At 48.9% G+C, this 18,384-nt stretch overlaps 2 protein-coding genes across 16 annotated transcripts; one reads left to right on the top strand and one right to left on the bottom strand.

The window, feature by feature from the left end:
• Positions 1–224: 224 nt before the first annotated feature.
• Positions 225–6,770, bottom strand: arfip1 (ADP-ribosylation factor interacting protein 1 (arfaptin 1)). Of its 7 annotated transcripts, XM_085911692.1 has the most exons (11): positions 6,611–6,770; positions 6,317–6,404; positions 4,760–5,055; positions 3,882–3,983; positions 3,701–3,809; positions 3,279–3,380; positions 2,747–2,859; positions 2,313–2,534; positions 2,058–2,215; positions 1,710–1,884; positions 225–1,643 (listed from the first exon to the last, which is right to left on the bottom strand). In XM_085911692.1, exons 3-11 carry the CDS (start codon positions 5,051–5,053, stop codon positions 1,488–1,490), a joined length of 1,431 nt encoding a protein of 476 aa, XP_085767818.1. In that variant the 5' UTR covers positions 5,054–5,055; positions 6,317–6,404; positions 6,611–6,770; the 3' UTR covers positions 225–1,487. The 7 variants fall into 7 exon arrangements, with proteins under 7 accessions (XP_085767818.1, XP_085767823.1, XP_085767817.1 ...); XM_085911697.1 differs by lacking the exon at positions 4,760–5,055 and having other exon boundaries at positions 6,611–6,769; XM_085911691.1 differs by having other exon boundaries at positions 6,317–6,744.
• On the top strand, positions 6,676–17,450 carry fam193a (family with sequence similarity 193 member A). 9 transcript variants are annotated; one of them, XM_085911687.1, is made up of 22 exons: positions 6,676–7,221; positions 8,300–8,374; positions 8,650–8,895; positions 9,776–9,942; positions 10,027–10,194; positions 10,289–10,535; positions 10,632–10,756; positions 10,830–10,977; positions 11,065–11,139; positions 11,223–11,288; positions 11,379–11,488; positions 11,564–11,803; positions 12,049–12,199; positions 12,266–12,373; positions 12,706–13,005; positions 13,092–13,356; positions 13,480–13,845; positions 14,507–14,789; positions 14,873–15,059; positions 15,141–16,137; positions 16,241–16,322; positions 16,592–17,450. In XM_085911687.1, exons 1-22 carry the CDS (start codon positions 6,997–6,999, stop codon positions 16,683–16,685), a joined length of 4,725 nt encoding a protein of 1,574 aa, XP_085767813.1. In that variant the 5' UTR covers positions 6,676–6,996; the 3' UTR covers positions 16,686–17,450. The 9 variants fall into 9 exon arrangements, with proteins under 9 accessions (XP_085767813.1, XP_085767808.1, XP_085767807.1 ...); XM_085911686.1 differs by having other exon boundaries at positions 6,677–7,221; positions 11,214–11,288; XM_085911689.1 differs by having other exon boundaries at positions 6,678–7,221; positions 11,214–11,288; positions 13,480–13,788.
• The last annotated feature ends 934 nt before the right edge of the window (positions 17,451–18,384 follow it).

Here is an 18,384-nt window from a genome sequence, read left to right as displayed (position 1 = left end):
GCTTTGATGATGCTAGCTTGACATAATATGTTGAATATAGAAAATACAAGTTATTTGTCTGATCTTTATATCTGATTTATTAGATTGATGAATATTTAGCAAGCTCTATTTAAACCTAGCTGCAGAGCTACTGGAGTCTCAAACCCTAAACAGCCTTTTTTTCCGGACATTTTAATTTCAAAGTCTTTTGAAATCAACTAACACAATAACAAAAAACAAAGTCCTGAAAATCCAAAAAGTATGTTTATTTTCCCAAATACGTTTTTTTTTTCTGTGCACATGACAATGTATATATTGAATCTTAAACAGCCCAAATCGTTTTCAACCCAACACTTTTTTGAATATTTTTCCGATACAAAGATACACATTTACATAGCACTTAGCATTTCATTTGATGGAAGTCTGTAGGAAAAATGCACTAATCCTAGACTACAGGGCGTAAACTAGGCAAAATTACAAATATATAAACCTTTTTTCATATAATTTTTGGAGTGTCGAACCAGAGTCACACTCGCAAACTATAAAAAGTCAGTGGTACAAAACTGAGCAAACAAGAGACTGCTAGTTATGAGTGTTTGACATACTCGCTTTTTAAAAATATATAGATATATATATTTTTTTACTTTTAAACCAAGAAAAGTGTTAGCAGCTTAAAGCAGAGTTATGCTGGTCTTTGAAAATTTACAAGAAACATTTCTCAAGATAAACTATTTTGTTTGTTTTTCCCATCACACATCACCTTTTTTGTACTTCCCAAACATTTTTCATGCAAAGTTTTAAAATACAATGATTCATACGTTGTTAATATAAGTAGTTTGGAGTGCTTTGAAGTTTTTTACAATTAGCATGTAGCATGAGAACGGAAGTGGAGTCAAGGCACGTTTTGTCCAAACATTTAGTCAGTCCTTCATTGTCTCTCAAAAAAATAAGATGCCAGAAGCCAGCGCAGGGGATTATTGACAAACTATGACTGTGAATTACTTGAAAATAGCTAACGAAATCACGTCTGTCAAAAATTGTTAGAAGAAATGTGCTTTTTGGATTGAAAAATAAGTATGTCAGTCTAGAAAATGTCCTCAAACTACTTTTATTAGTGGTTCTTAGCATCAGCTTGGAATCTTTGATTATTCTTAAACTTCAGGAAGAGCAGCGCTGTCGAGGCTGAGCGAGAATTGCACAGAATGCTAAAAATTGTCTCTAATATTGAAAAACCATGACAAAAAGTTTAATTCCGTTGGGTTACAACATTCGTATCGCTTTTATAAAAAAAAGGCATTTTTACAGCTCGCTTAATGCGTTCACTGCAGTTTGATGGATTTGTCAAACGTCAAAAGTGCATTTTTTCCTCCGAGATTGTAGCATTGAAAATAACATTTTTATGGACTTTTTTGTTGCTTAAAAAGATTGTTTTGGAAGGCCATCATTCCTGGCAGGGGAGAGGAGAGGGGGGGGTCCCTGTAGTTTTTACTTCTAGGTTACATTTTTCCTTAGTTCTCCTCTAGCCAAGATGGACGCTCGCTGCCGGGCGCTTTCAACTTGATGTGGAACTGCTTCATCGTTTGCTCCAGCTGCTGCTGGTTGCCCGAGTAGTAGGCGGCGATGGCGTTGTGGAAGAGGATCAGCTGGTTGTGCAACACCTTCACCTAAAACCACAACAAGTCATCCTCTCAAACCTCTGACATCACAAAACCAAAGCTCTTTTTGCCAACCTTGTTCTCCTCCAGGAATTTCAGCTTAACCGAGACGTCGTTGCGCATCCTCTCGTACTTGTCGCGGTGCGCCTGGAACAGTTGCTGAGACTGCTCGATCTTCGGCAGCGTGTTGTTGTCGCGCGGGCCCAAGTTCAGCTCCTCCAGATCGGTGCGGTACGCGTCGTACTCCACCCTGCCGACGGACATCCAGTTTTAACGCATTCCGTTAGCGTAGCAAAGATGCAGCGAGAAAAACAATCAATGCGACACATTTTCAGAAAGTGTGCTGATTAATTGTTGTTTCCAAAAGTGCTACTTTTTGGGGGGGGGGGGAATAAGAAAGGTCAAGTTTGAAAAGCAGATGACCTGGCAATCTCGTATTGCTTGATGTTGATCATGGTGTCCTCGATGGTTTTGTCCACCAGGGTGTTGACGCTGTTGATGAAAAAGTTGATGGCGCCCAGCAGAGTTTCTCCATTTTTGGACAAAAGCTTTTGAGTGTCTGCGTTGTAACCAAACTCCTCCTAGAAAAAAGGAAAAACTACTATTCAAGTATGGCCCGTACGCCGCATACGGACTGATATTCTTTTTTTCCTCATCAATTCAGGTGAAGGCACTCACGTGGAGTTCCGGGGTCTTGAGGCTGAGGTCCGCGAAGGCGTCACCCAGCTGCCTTTGCGTCTGCATGACCTGCGCCAGTTGGGCGGCGAGTGTCTGTGCCAGCTTGATGACTTGCTGGTACTTGCGCTTGTTCTCACGTAGCACGTCAATCTGGGCCTCCAGATCCAGGTCCACCGTCTTGGAGCCGCGGCCGAGCTTCTCCGATAGAATCTGACGGGTGCACTGGGAAAGACGGCCAGTTCAAACAGCAAACTGGTAAAAGGTCACATCTTTTAATTGATTACATTATTATGCAATTTATTTTTCACATTTTTTTTTTAGATTTGCTTAATTATGCTCCAATTAACTTGTTGACCCACACATCGACATATTAAAGATAGAGATAGCATTAAGGCTAAATTAGAATAATTCTAGAAATGTTTCGACAGAATTACTTTATAAGTGTTGATGCTCCACTTTCGAACAAGGTCGAGTTTCTCCATGGCTGGAGTCTTCATGTCATCGGACAGGACCAGCGCTCCACTCGATGGCTCCGTTTTGGTCCCATCTGCGCGATTGATAAGAGTGATTAACTTATAAAAGGCAAAATGCTGCAATGGAGGAAGGAGAGGATGCCGGCGAACAAAGAAGAATACAATTAGTCAAATATTAGCTGCAATCAAAATCAATCACACCCAGAGCCCTGAAACTGAAATAGCTTTTTTACTTTTTTGTAAAAGAGCCAGATGTATTTCTTATACATTACACTGCGGTTTGATTATGTGAACTTTTTATTTCAGACTTTAGTGGACGACTCAGTTTCAGAGCTCACGATTTTTGCGGGGGACAAAAGATAATCGATAAAGCCCAGTCCTGTTAAGAGGAGGCCTTTCGGAAATGGAGCGCAAGCCTGCGGGAAGAAAAGACCAAGAAAGGTACGCTAGCGGTTAGTTTGCGTTTCCATCTCTGGCCCGTCACCGTGGGTACCTGTCTCCGCCTGGCTCTCGCTGGAGGAGCGCGCCAGGCGGCTAGCCACAGCCGGGCTGGGTGTGAAGGGAGCCACCGGGGACGAGGGGAGGCTGGACGACCCTGGGAGATAGATCGGGAACGTTTTGCATCATGGAGAGTTTACTTGTCATTTCGATGACGGCCGCAAAACAAAAGCCGAGACGTGAAGCGCGGAAAATAGCCATGGCAACGTGCATTATCTCTCCGCGGAGATTCACATTTGCATTTCTAACAGGAGGATGAAAAGCAACGTGGAGGGCTTCGGAGGGTAAAGATGAGAGGAGGCTCATTGAATTCAAATGACGTCAGACTCGTTGCGGAAAAGGAGACGTTGTACGGTACAAAAAGGTTTGTTGCCAAGGTCCTCGTTGATTCCTAAGAAGACAATCCAGAAGATTTACCTTTGTGCGGCCCCGATTCAATGACGCCTTCTGTCGTTGATGCATAGTTGCTGGAAGGGACGCAAGACTCCGGAACGTCAGGGAATGCCGGCTTCCCTGGGAAAGACTCCTGCGGAAGTAGATTCAAATTTCAGCTTAAGTTAAGGGCAGTAGGAGAAGAAATCGGAGTGGTCATGCTCACCCCGCAGAACACTTCCTCCGGGTTCTGGTCCAGGTCTCCGTTGCTGGTGACTGCGATCTCAGCGGCCGAGCTCCTCTGGGATTCCTCGGCCATGTCGTCCTCCTGCGATGGGGAGGACAGAATGGCATTCTTGTTTGTTACAAGGTCGCGAGGACTCGAGACCGCTGTGGGCCGCCATCTTGCGGCAGGGGTTCAACTACTTGAATAGGGGCAAAGCGTCAGAAGTGACATCACATTTTTTTTCCTTCGTGTTTGACTGGCAGACATGAAGAGTTCCAGGAATAAATTAAAAGGGTTAAAAAAAAATTTTTGGTTTTTCCATTGGACGGACAAAAACGAGCGCGCCAGGAAACAAAATGTGGGTCACAAACCAAACTATAAACACGACTTGTCTACACATATTTAAATCACCAGCAAACCCATTCCACCAACCACGACGCAAACCCAAAGTCCACGACGTCCTGACAATAAAACCGTTGCCGTGTGCGGCAAACACTTTGCGGTGTCATGTGACCAGCTCATAAATACTTAAAAGGACCGTTTGACGCCAGCACGCTGGCGGAAAAAAGAAGAGGTCACCAAAAACAATGTAAACAATTTTGAGTCGAATCGGGACAAAACATTTTGGACATTCCATTGTGAAAGGAGGGCAAGAAAATGAATGTTTGTTGTCATAACAGAGCCAAACCACACAACAGCGACACTTAAACCAGCTCCATCGCTAACACCACAAGCGAGATGACGACGACAGCTAGGAAATCACATCACGACAGCCGATCGGAGAGGAATGATTATGGAATCACAGGGAAGAAGAGAAACCACCACCGCCAACTAGAAACGGGAAGCACTCAAAGGTCACAATCGCGTACAAGCGTCACCTTTGTACGAATGTCATCATCTCCACATTCCTCTGCTGCATCCACAGTCGGGTGTCCATAATTTTCTACACTTGGAGCCTCATCCCTGCCCTGGTCAACATCTTCGTTGCCGCTTCCTGACATATCCTCGCCACTGTCTATACTGATGTCATACAGCGCATCGTCGCCTGACGCGTTATTGCTCTCGTCTACGTTCGAAGGAGACGGCGGCGGCGACGGGTCACCGACGCGCGGACTCTCCTCGGCTTCCACGCGAGGGTCCTCGGCTGAGGTCTCAAGACTACCCTCAGACATACCTGGAAACAAACAGATGGAAGGTTATGAACTGGTCCTACATTTTTTTCCAACTAGGCCTAACGACGTCGTGATAGGTTTGTTTCAAAACTACATGATGCGATAAATGTTTGAAAATGGCCGGAAACGTGCAGATACTGTGATAACGATGTAGTACTCCATTGTGGGAATATAGTATGGCTTTGAGTTGATGATGACTGTCGTAAACGCTAAGACAAGCTAAGACAACTGCATTTTCCCAAGAAGAACAACAGGACGGCTGCAGACAGAGAGGAGCCGGTGTGTGTCGCTAACTTAGCAATTCAGTTGCAATATTTCTCGACTTTTTCCTCGTCTCTCTGTGACTACTTTTGAAAAAAGCCACACAAAATTATATTTCCTAATTTAAAAAAAAAAATACAACTGAGCAAAATCATTTTTACTGTCTACAAAAACAAAATATTTTGAGGGACAACTGATTGTGCCACTTGCTGCCAACGCAGTGTTGCAGTAAGTTCAAGATCGTATTCTATGGCCATCATCACTAAAAAGTGTTTTAACAATACTGAATTTTCAGCTGATTCGCTTAAGTTTACATTTTGTTGGAAGGAAAACATTGAAACATATTAATCTTCTTGCTGCAATAAAAAAAAACTGTAAAATCAAAGGTTTTGTGGCTGGGTTGGCAAATTTACCATCTGACAGGAAGTATATTTGAAAAGGAAGTTTGGTCAACCACTCCCTGGGCTTGGATTTCAAAGTAGAGTGCAATAAATGCAAAAAAAAAAAAAACTTCTAAACGTTTGACGTGTTAAATGCATTGTTTGGAGTCATTATGTGGCCACATACACAATTTTGAGTCAGCCTTTACGTGTACTATTTAAAGGCAAAGTTTCCAACAGGAAAGCTCGTTTGTTAACGTGAATAACCAAGTCCAATTTATGACCACAAACAACGGAATACGTTCATACAAATACATAGTATCATATTAATTACGACATTGTGGTGCCTTAGGTTTTTTTACGGCCTTTCTACGACGGTGACGTTTCTTACCAGCTAGCTTAGCCACCGGGGTAGCTAGCGAGTTAGGTACAAGCTAACCCAAGCTACTCCAATATTGCCACTTGAAACAAAACAAAAAAAACTGCACCAAAAACAAAACAAAAAAAGATCCGTGTCGTTCCCCAATTTTGTCACATAAGTGATCGGTCATCACCGATCACACGTCATAAGGAAATAACTGCTGTGGGGTTTAAAAAACGAAGAAGAACTACTTCACCGTACCTGTCAATGGCCGTCGTGGCTAACTTTAGCAGATTGTCGTTAAGTCCCAAACTGTGTGTCCTACGTCCAGGGAACAGCAACCGGGTTCCTTGTAACACAATAAATACAAAAAAAGCCTCTTGATCACGGTGGTCGGGCCCTGGCTCGTATAGCCGACTTCGAGTTTGGACCCCGGAAAAAGTGATGAGCGACAGAGAGGGTGGACCATTTGTTGACTGAGTTCTCCCCCTGGTGTTAAAATCCTTAGCTTGCAAGTTTAAGAACGGCTTCGGTTTCTTTGTGTGTAAAGTGTACCTTTAGTGGATTAAGTGTGTGTGGGGGTAGGACGTATAAGCGAGGGTCCAGTTATGTCTTTAGAAGCGTTTGCAGTAGACCACAAATTGCCTCGTTCTGTTTGCGCCCCCCCTCCCCCGTATACGAATAAAACTACATTTCCCACAATTCACCGCGCTACCGGACGCATAGTGACGTCACAACGCCAGCCCAAGCCAAGCTGAGGCAGCGCAGACCCAACCAAAGCAGCCATATTGGTCACAGTCAAGTCGGCTTTTATTTTGCACTTTTCCTCGTCGGCCTTTCCCCTTGTTAAAAAAAAAAAAAATCGTTAAAAAACATAACCCGCGTCCGGCGTCCCACTGGAGAGCCCACAGAGCCTTGACGGCCTGCTGTGTCGCAGAAAAATGAGTCCAACTGATGCTAAGCGAGGGGCTAAACGCAGGAAGAACAAGCGGGGCGGTGGCAGTAGCTGCAGTGCTGTCTGCAATAGCGGCACCAGTAGCGGCGTCATCGGCGGCAAGGCCGGGGTCGCCTCGGCCCTCGGTTGCGCGGGAGCTCCGACACCTGCCGGCTTCCTTGCACCTGCCACGGGCGGCAACATAGGCTCGATGTCGGGCATCAACGGAGAGGTAAGCAACCCCCTCCTCTCCCCTCCCTTTCCCCATCAAGCAACCGAGCATGTCGGCACAGGGCGACATATCAACGACGCTAATCTGATGTGGGCCCCAAACTGATGACAGGAAGAACGCCTAGCTCTGGTGCTTTTGACCGGGGCTACGGCTAAAAGTGTCTTTATCGGGGGGATTTGAACTCTTGTAAACTATACAGTTGAGCTTGTATAGCCACCGTAAACATTACAGTTCGAAGCGGTCCAACCTTGTAAAACCGACGTTGACCATCTTGGCCACATCTTAGCTTAACTTTCCAAGCTGATCTTAGCCACACGTTTCCGTCCATTTAAGTCCCTGGGTCGAAATGAAGTTGTGTTTCAACTCAAGGAGTGATACCTCTGATGAAAGGACACATAAGTCAAAGGGGAAAGTGCTTTTCAAAGCACTACGGCCGCAAAAATAAACACGAATGCTAACCATGCTAACGCCTAGACTTCCTCGGGCCTAGAGGCGGTTCGGTTCTACTGCTGCAATGTTTACTTTTCAGGTGTGTTTGGGAGCTCAAATAGGATTCCACACTCGTAATTTCCTCTAATTGTCATACTTGGACATTTTTAAAAATGTGCGTTTTCGGTCGTAGCCGCATATTGCACATGCACTAACCCATACAGAAAACATGTATGTCATATTTTCCATTTGCTCTCAAGAGTCTCTGATTGATATTCAGTAAAACAGATTAAAATGCATCCTGTGTATAAATTTCCTTGAACTGATACTGAGGAAGTTATGACTTTAAAACCGGTGCTAATGTCAAAATGTTGGTATCATTGGAGCTCGCGAAACACAAACAGACAATATCAAACAATGAAGACAGGATGAACTTCAAATAAATCGAGAAAGGGTTTACAAAATATCGATCAAGACTCAGAGCTGAATAGAGTTTGCAGATGACACTCAAGTACGGGGTGTAGTTTGGCACGCCAACATGCACAAGGAAAAATATTATTTAAGAGTCCAAAAGGAACAACTAATTACACTAATGTAACCGTTAATGTGTGGGTTACCTGCTTCTCATTCCTGTGATGTCATTTTGCAGCTCAAAGTCAACACCAGCGTCATGCCGCAGTTCACCGAAGGACCCGTCAACGCTGATTTCACTGGAGTCCTTCAGGTAACCTTGTCTTTTAATTGCAATTTCCCTCCATTAGCAATAAGAAGAAAGTTGGGAGATATTCATTTGCAGACTGCCGGAAAGAGTCTCAAGTGTGGAAATGGTCACTTTGTTGCCACACCTGGTTGTCATGGCAACGAAAGTCACATTCTGCATCACTTCTTCGCGCTTGCTTCCGAGACCTTTCGAAAGTCTTCTTTTGGCCCCAAAACAGCTCTCCAAATGTCAGTGTAAAGTCCCCAAGATGAAAACATGAACTCTTCTCTCCACACCAGACGCCTTTCACATTCGGCCTGAATCAGCGAGCCACGTACACGGCCGGCGACCGCTGCCTCCTGTGCCGCTGCGAGCGCAGCAAAGACGGGCCGTGGCCCTCGGAGGTGGGAGTCCCCGACCATCGGAACGGCGCGCCCGAGTCCGGCCAGCCGCCCGCCGCCCTCCCGCTGCCAATGTGGGTGTGCTCGGACTGCCGGCGCACCGTGGAGAAGGAGGACCGGCACACTGCGCTGGAGCAGCTGGGGGTGAGTCACTGTTGACCTTGGGAAAAGAAAAAAAAAAAAAAAAGTCAATCTCAAGTTATCACAATTAGTGCTCGAGATCAATTTCAGGTCAGTAACAGGGATCAGCCAATCGCTGTCGACCTTCCCCCGCTTTGTTTTTGTTTGCGAGTTGAAAAAGTCGGGCAAAACTTTCTAGCGAGAAGGCGCAGCTGAGTTCGGCGAAATTGATGTCAGCTGCGGACGTAGCCCGAGGTTTCGTCACTTTCAATTTGTCTTTCGCACCTCACAGCATCTTTTTGGGTGGGAGCATGCGCGCCGCCGTTTGGCACGTTTTGCCCCGCAGCTGCTTTTTTTTTTTTTTTTTTTTCCCACCACCAGTCACAGCGCAAATTTGAAGCCGATCAATTCCGACATTCCGCATTTTCCACACAAATGGCAAACAGTCACAGAGCTCGTCAGCTGTCGAGAAAAGCAGAAACTTGGCCAACGAGCGCGGCGAGCTTGTTTGTTTGCCAGCAAACGGATTAAGTTGCCTTATTTGTCGCCTCTTTTGGTTGCGATTGGCGTGACGTCCTCGCAAGGAGGGAACGTACACCCCATTACGGTCATCATGTGAAGGACATGTTAAGCCTGCTGATCTTTTCCCTTTGCTCTCCTCTTTGAATAATGACTGTCTTTAATAATTGACGCTATAGGGGGCTTGCCTGTAAAACTAAAAATAGCGGAGGGGAAAAATCTTGTGATTCACCACAACATCAGGCACAATCGCTCTGTTTTTCCCTGTGTTGGGATTTTTTTTTTGGGGGGGGGGAACGTGCGGCAGGATTTATCTACAGCGTTAGTATTTGCCTATTCCAGTTCCAATTCTACGTCTCTCATCACACTGTGCTGTTTATTTCAGAGTCAGGACTTTCTTTTGCACATGCCCGTGGGTAACGGCACCCTGGGCCCAGACGTGGCGGCAGCGGCGGACAGACTGAGCGCGCCCACGCCGCCCATGCTCCCCGACCTCGCCCCGCCCGTACCCGGCGACACTGCGTGCGGCTGCGAGGCCTGCAACGAGAGGCGGTGAGCTTCGAGCGCAAAATACAACTCCCTTTGCTCCGGTGAACTTTATTCTTCAAGTTGTTTTTTTATTTCCCCGCTCGGCAGAGAGCTCTCGGCAGAGTCGGAACGGGAGTCGCAGCAACTGCAGAAGCACTGGTCGGAGGTGCGCTACCTGGTGCGCTGCATCTACCGGCAGGCCGGGACGCCGCTGGCGGACGACCGTGACCATCCGCTGGAGCGAGACAAGGACAGCATGAAGGAGCTGGTAGACAGGTACTCGACCCGTGATTGACTACCGAGGAGTTGTCCTAACCGGCTCGTTGTTTGAATCCGGCCAATTCGTGACATCATCAACCTCCCTCCTCAGACTCTGCGAGAAAGACCCCTACCAGTTATACCAGCGTCTGGAGCAGCAGGCACGCGAGTACGTGCTGGAGATGAAGGTGCGGCTCCTCAAGCACCTCTCGGCCGGCTCCAAGACGCCCCCGGGTCCCGCCGGTGCGGGAGCCGCGGCGGGTCCCCCGCAGGCCCACCAGTTTGTGTCCCTGCTGCTGGAGGAGTACAGCGCCCTCTGCCAGGCGGCGCGCACCATCAGCGGCTTCCTGCTCACTCTGGTCAGTTGCTGGCTGGGCTTCACCTTTTTTTTTTTTTTTTTTAAGTCTCGTGTGGTTCGATGAGGTTCACTTTATTTGCTCGCCCTCCCCGCACAGGAGAATGAGCACCTCCAGAAATTCCATGTGACGTGGGAGCTGCACAACAAGCACCTTTTTGAGAACCTGGTCTTCTCAGAGCCCATCTTGCACAGCAGCTTGCCTGCACTTGTTGCACAGCTCAAGTAAGCCCCCGATTAGCCCCTTTTGATCCATCTGAAAATGATTAGAAAAGAAGACTCGCATTTCCTTTCCCAGACACGGCACGGCCTCGCACGACTCCTACAGCGAGGACATGTATAGGACCTTGCTGGAGAGCTACCAGCGGCTCGAGCAGGAGATGGCGAGCGTGGCCGGCCAGTGGCAGGAGTGCGAGAAGCGGATCGACGACTACGTCGACGAACAGGTACGTTCAACGTGGTTTGGAGAAGAGGAGGAAAAAAAAGAAAAGAAAAGAAAAATAGGCGTTGAGATCTACGTGTCTCTCTTGAAGTTATTGTTCAAAGTGGAGGGCCAGAGTTTTACCAACCAAAGAACCGAGCCGCACAAGTCGCCGGTTGGCAAAAACGTAAGCTCCCGCTGTCACCCATTTGACCATTAAACTGAACTCGGCGTGTTTTCAACCGTGCGGGGCTCCCGCAGACTTTAAAGACAAAGCAACGACTGCTCAAAGAAGACTGGGAGTTCTTCAAGCAGCGGCGATACGTCGAAGAGCAGGTGGGCGGGACGGCCAAAAAAAAAAAAAAAAACGCAGACGAAATGTGGCCGTGGGCTTTTGATCCATTTTTTGGGTTGTCTTCTTTGCAGTTGCCCAACAATAAGAAGCTGCCATGCGGGGACAACTTCACAGACACCATGAGAATGCTCTCGTCGCGTCTCAGTATTCCGGACTGTCCCAATTGCAATTATCGGAGAAGGTGAGCAGATGATTTTGCTTTGCGTCTATTTCGATTTGCCCATTTCATAGAAGCAATTGTTTTGTCCGCCCGAAGGTGCACGTGCGACGACTGCAGCCTCTCGCACATCCTGACGTGCGGCATCATGGACTCGCCCATCTCGGAGGACCTGCCCATCAAGCTGCAGGGCGACAACACCCCGCAGGACTACCTGACCCAGGTGCACCCGCCCAGCCTCTCCTCGGGCAGCTCGCCGTCGGGCTCCAACTCCAGCTCCCCCATCACCGTCCAGCGGCATCCCCGACTCGTCCTGCCCGCTGGGGACGGCAATACTTAGTGAGTCCGCAGAATTGTTCTTAAATTGTCAATAATTAAGGTTTGCGATGATAACAAATTGCTTCTCGTAATTTTCCATCATAAAATAATCAATTGTTTTAAAAAAAAATAAAAAATGTCCCCTGTATGCTAAACTGAATAATACACTTGTGCCACAAGGGGGCGCCACCGATGCTAAAATGGAATAGCCTTCAGCTTGCACCTACATTTAAGGCCTGAGTGTTCATTGCGCTTCCTCCGCCAAGTGTCAGCGACGACGACGAAGTGCCTCCAATGTCCGCCAAGTACGGGGACATGTACCCTGTCGGCGGCTACCGCGACAACGGCGTGGCGGCGCTCAACGGACACTGCGGCGGCGACGTGAACGGCGGCGTCGGCGCGGCACAAAATGCGGCGGTGAGTACTGCGCTTCCCGGTTTTCCTCAGCGTCTCCCTTATGGCAATCTTTTGGCCCCGCCGCAGTCACCTCGCATCAGCAGCAGCGGTAGCTCGTCGGACGGCGACGAAGAGGAGGCGAGGCGGCAGCAGGAGACCAACAGTCCTCCTCCGTCGTACAACCACCAGCAGCAGGTACAGATAAACCTTTTTATAGTAAATGAGCCTGGACTATATACGGTGAAGGGTTTTTTCTTTCTTTTGTTATTACACAATTATCTTTCTCTTTGCCCCAATTTTCTTTTTTTTTTTCCTAATATATTTTTTTTTATTATTTATATTATTTGGGTATTTTTGACCTAATTAAATTCCGCCCTCATCACTTCATAGTAGTATTTTCTCTTCATTTATTTTATCGAATAATTTTGACGATTGTTCTACAGTGGGGTTTTTTTGTGTGTATTTTTCCTTTTACTATTGTTGTCGTGTTTGTTTCAATCTCACTACGAACGCGTCTCCACCAAAAGGTAGAGCAGGTCCAGCACGCTTGCGAGTGCCACGTGTGTAACCAAGACCCCGGCGCCTCTGGCAACATCCTGGGCCCGGCCGGGTGCCTCCCCCCCGGGCAACTCCACTCGGCGCCTCCCCCCGCCGCCTTGGGCAACCAGTTCTTCACGGACAACGGCAAGATGGCGGCGACCAACCCCGCCCGGCCCTCCCTCCACCTCTACCCGCACATTCACGGACACCTGCCGTTGCACAACTTCTCCCGACCGCTGCTGCACCCCACTCTTTACCCGCCCAGTCCTCCCCTCACGCACAACAAGGTGAAAGCAGCGTGGCGACAAAAAGGCCCGGCGCCCCTACCGTGGCTATTGCCAACCTAACGGCCGTTTTGCTTCTCCTCCCCAAGCCTTTGCCGCCCAACCTCACGACCAACCACTCGGCTGCCAAGCAGCCGGCCTTCAGCCCCGGGCCGCCCGACCACGTGTACCAGAACAGTTTTGGCGTCGGGGGCAACGGAGGCGACGGTGGAGATTGCGGCGGCGGCAACGCGGGCGACTGGAACAGCTCGCTGCCGTGCCTCTCGCTCAACTTTGAAAGCCTGTGGGATGCTGCCGTGATGAAGAGCTTGGATCAATCAATCAGTCAAGTGCTGCTGCCAGAGTTGCTTCAAGGTGAGCATGAAGGCGACACAACGTCCTTGGCCAGTAGGGGGCGGTATTGTCTGCTGTTGTTCACCGTCAACTGTGACATTGAAATTGTTCCCAGCCTGTATTTGTCTGACCTCTCTTTCCCAGGGGAAATTCTGGACCCTCCCCTCGCCGACGTCCCTCTCCCGCCAACGCCGGCAGTCCCCCAAGCGGACCACCATCACCACCACCACCACCCCTTGCTTCCCGCCACCCCCGCCCCCCACCCTTCGTCGTCGTCGTCCTCGTCCCTGTCCTCGTGTTCGTCGTCCGAGGCCCGCGATCAGAAAAAGAGCGGCGCCAAGAAGAAGTGTCTGTACAACTTCCAAGATGCCTTCATGGAGACCAACCGGGTGGCCATGGCGACGTCGGCATCCATGGCGTCCGTGTCGTGCACCGCCACCACTGTTCAGTCAAGTAATAACCTACCTATCCACCTAGCATCTAAAACCTCCTTAGGTAATCTGAGATTAGGTTGGTGCTTTTTATGAATGGACGTGACTACACACACACACACACACACACACACACACACACACACACACACACACACACACACTCAGCTAAGGCTTACCTCGGCTCCCTGTTAGAAGAGGTCAACTTAAGGTCACCTGAAAAGGATATCTGTAGTGCATTTTAGATTCATCCTGAAATTTCGCCCTCACTTCCTCATCAATTTTTTTTTCAGTCAACTTACATATTGTGATAAAACAGGATGTGCCTGACATTTTGCGGCTTTTGTTTCTGGCAACAAGAAGCCTGGCCAACCCAGTGACCTTTCCCACCGTTATATAAACACATCACACACACACACACCCCTCCCCCCCGCGCTGTACGATACAAATTCATGCGTCACGATTGGAAAGAAAGAAGCAGTCAAATAATGATGACTCATGTTTTACGAGAAACGTTTTATCATCTGTGGCCAAACATTTCCACTTTAAAGGACATTATGGAATGGTGACAACATTTTAGTGTGTACACAAATGTGTGTGTATTCTACACACGTTGTCATCTGTGGGTCCAAAGTTAGAATGAATGAGTCTGTCATATCAGACACGATGGAAGTTTTAGTTTGTAAATGTCCTCCCCATGTTTGCTTTCGATCTTCATGGATGTCTTCTTGTCTGCCCAGATGACGTATTTCACAGTTTAGGTAAAGAGGACCACAGGCAAGTCTCCCCAGCCGCCCCCCGAAGCAACCCCAGCACGCTGAGCCCCCTCCCGCCGCTTTCCGCTCCATCCCTCCCGCCGGCTCCCGCCCCGCACCTCCCCGCCATGGTGCCGCAGTCCTTCCCCAAAATGGCCGCCCCGGCGCCGGACCTGGGGGAGGTCCACCCCGGGCTGTGCCTCCCGCCGGCCGAGCCGGCCATCTCCTCGTCGGACGGTCCGCTCAGCGCCCCGCCCAGCGTCTGCAGGTGGGTGGGTGGGTGGGCGTCACGCTTTGGGTGTGAGCGCGAGGTGTCGGCGTGCTGAATGTTTTGTCCCGTCCGCCCCTCAGCGATCCCGAATGCGAGGGTCACCGCTGCGAGGGGAACAGGGCGTACGAGCACCCGCCCTACGACGGCGAGGAGAGCCAGGATGAGGACAGCTGTTCGGAACACAGCTCCTCCACTTCCACCTCCACCAACCAGAAGGAAGGAAAGTACTGTGACTGCTGCTACTGCGAGTTCTTCGGGCACGGCGGGGTGAGAAAGCAAGATAGCCTTTTGGGCGTTTGATATATCTAGAAGTCACGTGTGAGGTTCCGGAACTTTGTTTCCCCGCAGCCTCCGGCGGCGCCGACCAGCCGCAACTACGCCGAGATGCGCGAGAAGCTGCGTCTCCGCCTGACCAAGCGCAAGGAGGAGCAGCCCAAACGCGAGGAGCATCAGCCGGCGCCCGAGCGCGACGGCACGGGCGGCGGCGTGGAGGACCACCGGCGGGTGGAGGACTTGCTGCAGTTCATCAACAGCGCCGACAGCAAGCCGGCGTCCAGCTCCAAAGCGGCCAAGCGGGCTCGCCACAAACAGAAGAAGATGGAGGAGAAGGCCCGGCAGGAGGCCGAGGCGCAGCAGGAGGAACAGCGCAGGCGGCAGGAAGAGGAAGAGGCGGCGCTCCAACGGGAGCTCCTCCGGCTGCAGGAGCACTGCACGGCCAAAAAGAAGAAGAAGGACAAAGCCAAGGAGAACACGGCGCCCGCGCCAAACAACAGCAACAACCCGCAGCCTCTCAAGCAGACGGCCCAGAACGTGCTGGACCACCTGCGGAACGGCAAGTCGCACCTGCTCCAGAGCTTCATCTGCCCCAAGGACCTCCGGCCGGAACCCCGAGCCAACGACCAGCACGCCGAGCGGGGCTTCCCGCACCTTCACAACCACCACGCCGACGGCAAGGTGAAAGCCAAGCCCGCGGCCAAGCTGGTGGCTTGCGAGCACGCTCCCGTCAAGAAGGAGCCGGAAGCCAACGGCGCCGTCAACCCCGCAGAGACCAAAGCCACGCGCGCCACGCCCGCCGAGGCGCCCGCCCCTCCCTCCTCGGAACCCAGGAGCAGCAACCGGAGCGCCAGCGGGAAAAGGCAGCTGAAGGAAGAGCACCGGCGCAGCCCGCCGGCGTCCAACCCCTCCCCCTCGCCGCCGCTGCATCTTCATCCTCATCATCCTCCCCCCTCCCAGTCAGAACACACGGAGCAGAACGGTAAACCCCCCAGCGCGGAGTCCCCCCAACCCAAAGGCAAAGCCAAGAAGAACAAAAAGAAGAAGGGGGACAAGATGAACACCTCCATAGGTCGGTGTCCTCCCATTTGGGGTTCCACGCCATCGACAAAACTAACCAGCGATGACTGTAATCGATGTCAAATGCTGTCGCTAAGAAGTTCTTTTGTCTTCAGATGACGTGTTCCTGCCCAAAGACATCGATCTGGACAGCACCGAGATGGACGAGACGGAGCGAGAGGTGGAGTATTTCAAAAGGTACGCAAACCCGCGGGAGTCGGAATGTTCAAAAGCGGACGCCACGTCGCCCGGGATCCGTCCCGCCATGGCCTTTTGTGTTATTACCCGTTATTCATTTCATTTGATGATATAAAAAGGGGGCCCAAATAATTCAATGAAAAAATGATGTTGGAGTGAATCCCGTCAAATTGCAATTTTGCAATTAAAAGCTGAAATACGCCGAAGGCGTATTCTCCCCATTAAAATGGTGGGCGTGTATATTAATTCTTCATAATGTGTGTGTTCAGGTTCTGTTTGGACTCGGCCCGGCAGACGCGTCAGCGGCTGTCAATCAACTGGTCCAACTTTAGCTTGAAAAAGGCCACCTACGCAGCACACTAAGTTCAGCCCATCCCTCAAGAAAAAAAAAAAAAAAAGAAGAAAACAAGCCCACCACCACACACACGTCTCCCCTTTCTACTTTCACTCGCCACCATTCGACCTTTCACCCCGACTGTTTCTCTCCTGACGCTGCCTTGCTTTTTCTTCCTCGGTTCCTCCCATGCCCGCACCGCACCCCCTTTGCCCAAACGGACCCGCTGAACTCGGAAGAAAAGCAAAATCCGGAATTAGCCCCCCCCCCCCCCCCCCTCCGCGTGCTTGTGTGCTTTTCGTCGGCCATTTTCTCTGACTGAACAAGCCATGGTCTAAAATGATTACGAGAAAGTGGAAGAAAGAGAATTATTATTGTTAATTAAAAAGCTGTATTTGACATATTGTGGCTTATTATCCCAATTACCAACCCCCCCCTCTACCTCTTCCCCAAACTCGGCTTTGGTCAGCTGGCGTCCACTCCTCCCTTTCGCAACCGCTCAGAATACTTGACAGTTTTTTTTTTGTTTTTGTTTTTATAGTTCATGTTAAAAATAAGTTTAAAAAAAAAAAAAAAAATGTTACCAGATCCATTTTTGTTTTTGGACATTGCGTAGCCATCTTGTGAGCGAAAAGAGCTCACTATCAAATCGATTATAGAGCGTCTATTGTATTAACACTGAAAAAGCCCGACTGGCTACTTTTTTTAACATATTGTTAAGTAATATGGAATCATGTCTTTCTTTTTGAAAGATGGAATACACTATAGTATGGCAGGCTTGTCGTTTGTTGTCTTATTTTCTGGCATGGGGGGGGGGAGTAACCTGTTAGCTGCTAGTTAGTTAGCTTCGATTCACAACCCATGTTTTACATAAGTAGTGTAGCATGGACAAACTTGTGTCTATAGTTATCATTGAATTATGCTTAGTGGTGAATTAGCTTAGCATAGCAATTGCCTTCAGCATTTACGTTTCTTGAGTAGACGTAGCAAGTATTTAAATATGCTTAGCATTATCTTTGCCATTACGTTCATGTATTCAACATTTCCATTTTATCTCTTCATTTTCGATAGATATGACAAATATAACACAAAATCAGTCGAGATATTTTAGAAATCATATTTTAGTCATTGTGGCAAGGTATGCCGACTCAGACAACTTCCCATTCATGCTTGCTGTGGGTTTGTGAATGAATGAATGAATGAATGAATGAATGAATGAATGTACAGTCAATCAAAGTGCAGGTCAGAGCGATTTCCGGGCCGAGATAGCCCGCAAATCGTAGCGCAAGATAAACGAGATCCAGTAAAAGTATGCGGCCGCTCACAGTGAGTCACACCTCACGCCAGGTTTGGTTATCATCATTACAGATCAAATAGAAAATCATTGTGAAATGGAGTACATTCCCTTTGTACTCACATGCCGTCAAATGAGGTCACGGAGATGACAAACATTTGTGCAGATGGAGCCCCAGACGGAACGTGGGAAGAACATTTCAATTGATATGACGTGCGCAATAACATTCTGTCAAAAGTCAGATGTCAAAAAATGGAGAATCTGCTTGTGTACACTATCTGCCTAGATGAGGAAGTGAAAGGTCGCCGTGTGGTTGTTGCCTCCTTTGAAAGGTATGTGGAACACACAAAAAAAAAAAATAGTCACGTCTTTGAAGACATCACCCAGCTGGAAAGTCAAGTGACTCATGCCTCCTGTTCATTTTGTATTCAAAG

The sequence above is a fragment of the Syngnathus leptorhynchus genome, chromosome 5 (assembly GCF_054491065.1).
Source record: "Syngnathus leptorhynchus isolate UIUO chromosome 5, UIUO_Slep, whole genome shotgun sequence".
Lineage (NCBI taxonomy): Eukaryota > Metazoa > Chordata > Actinopteri > Syngnathiformes > Syngnathidae > Syngnathus > Syngnathus leptorhynchus.
Note: the sequence above shows the minus strand (reverse complement) of the source record. Positions and strands in the feature narration are given on the sequence as shown.

What these genes read in the sequence shown, in the direction of transcription:
- arfip1 (XM_085911692.1), bottom strand. Translation starts at nt 5,053, where the DNA reads ATGTCTGAGGGTAGTCTTGAGACCTCAGCCGAGGACCCTCGCGTGGAA. An exon ending in AAGCAATACGAGATTGCCAG is followed by an intron (nt 1,885 to 2,057) that starts GTCATCTGCTTT and finishes GTCCGTCGGCAG; the next exon opens with GGTGGAGTACGACGCGTACC. An exon ending in AATTCCTGGAGGAGAACAAG is followed by an intron (nt 1,644 to 1,709) that starts GTTGGCAAAAAG and finishes TTGTGGTTTTAG; the next exon opens with GTGAAGGTGTTGCACAACCA.
- fam193a (XM_085911681.1), top strand. Translation starts at nt 6,997, where the DNA reads ATGAGTCCAACTGATGCTAAGCGAGGGGCTAAACGCAGGAAGAACAAG. An exon ending in TGTCGGGCATCAACGGAGAG is followed by an intron (nt 7,222 to 8,299) that starts GTAAGCAACCCC and finishes GTCATTTTGCAG; the next exon opens with CTCAAAGTCAACACCAGCGT. An exon ending in GCCCCGCCCAGCGTCTGCAG is followed by an intron (nt 14,790 to 14,872) that starts GTGGGTGGGTGG and finishes TCCGCCCCTCAG; the next exon opens with CGATCCCGAATGCGAGGGTC.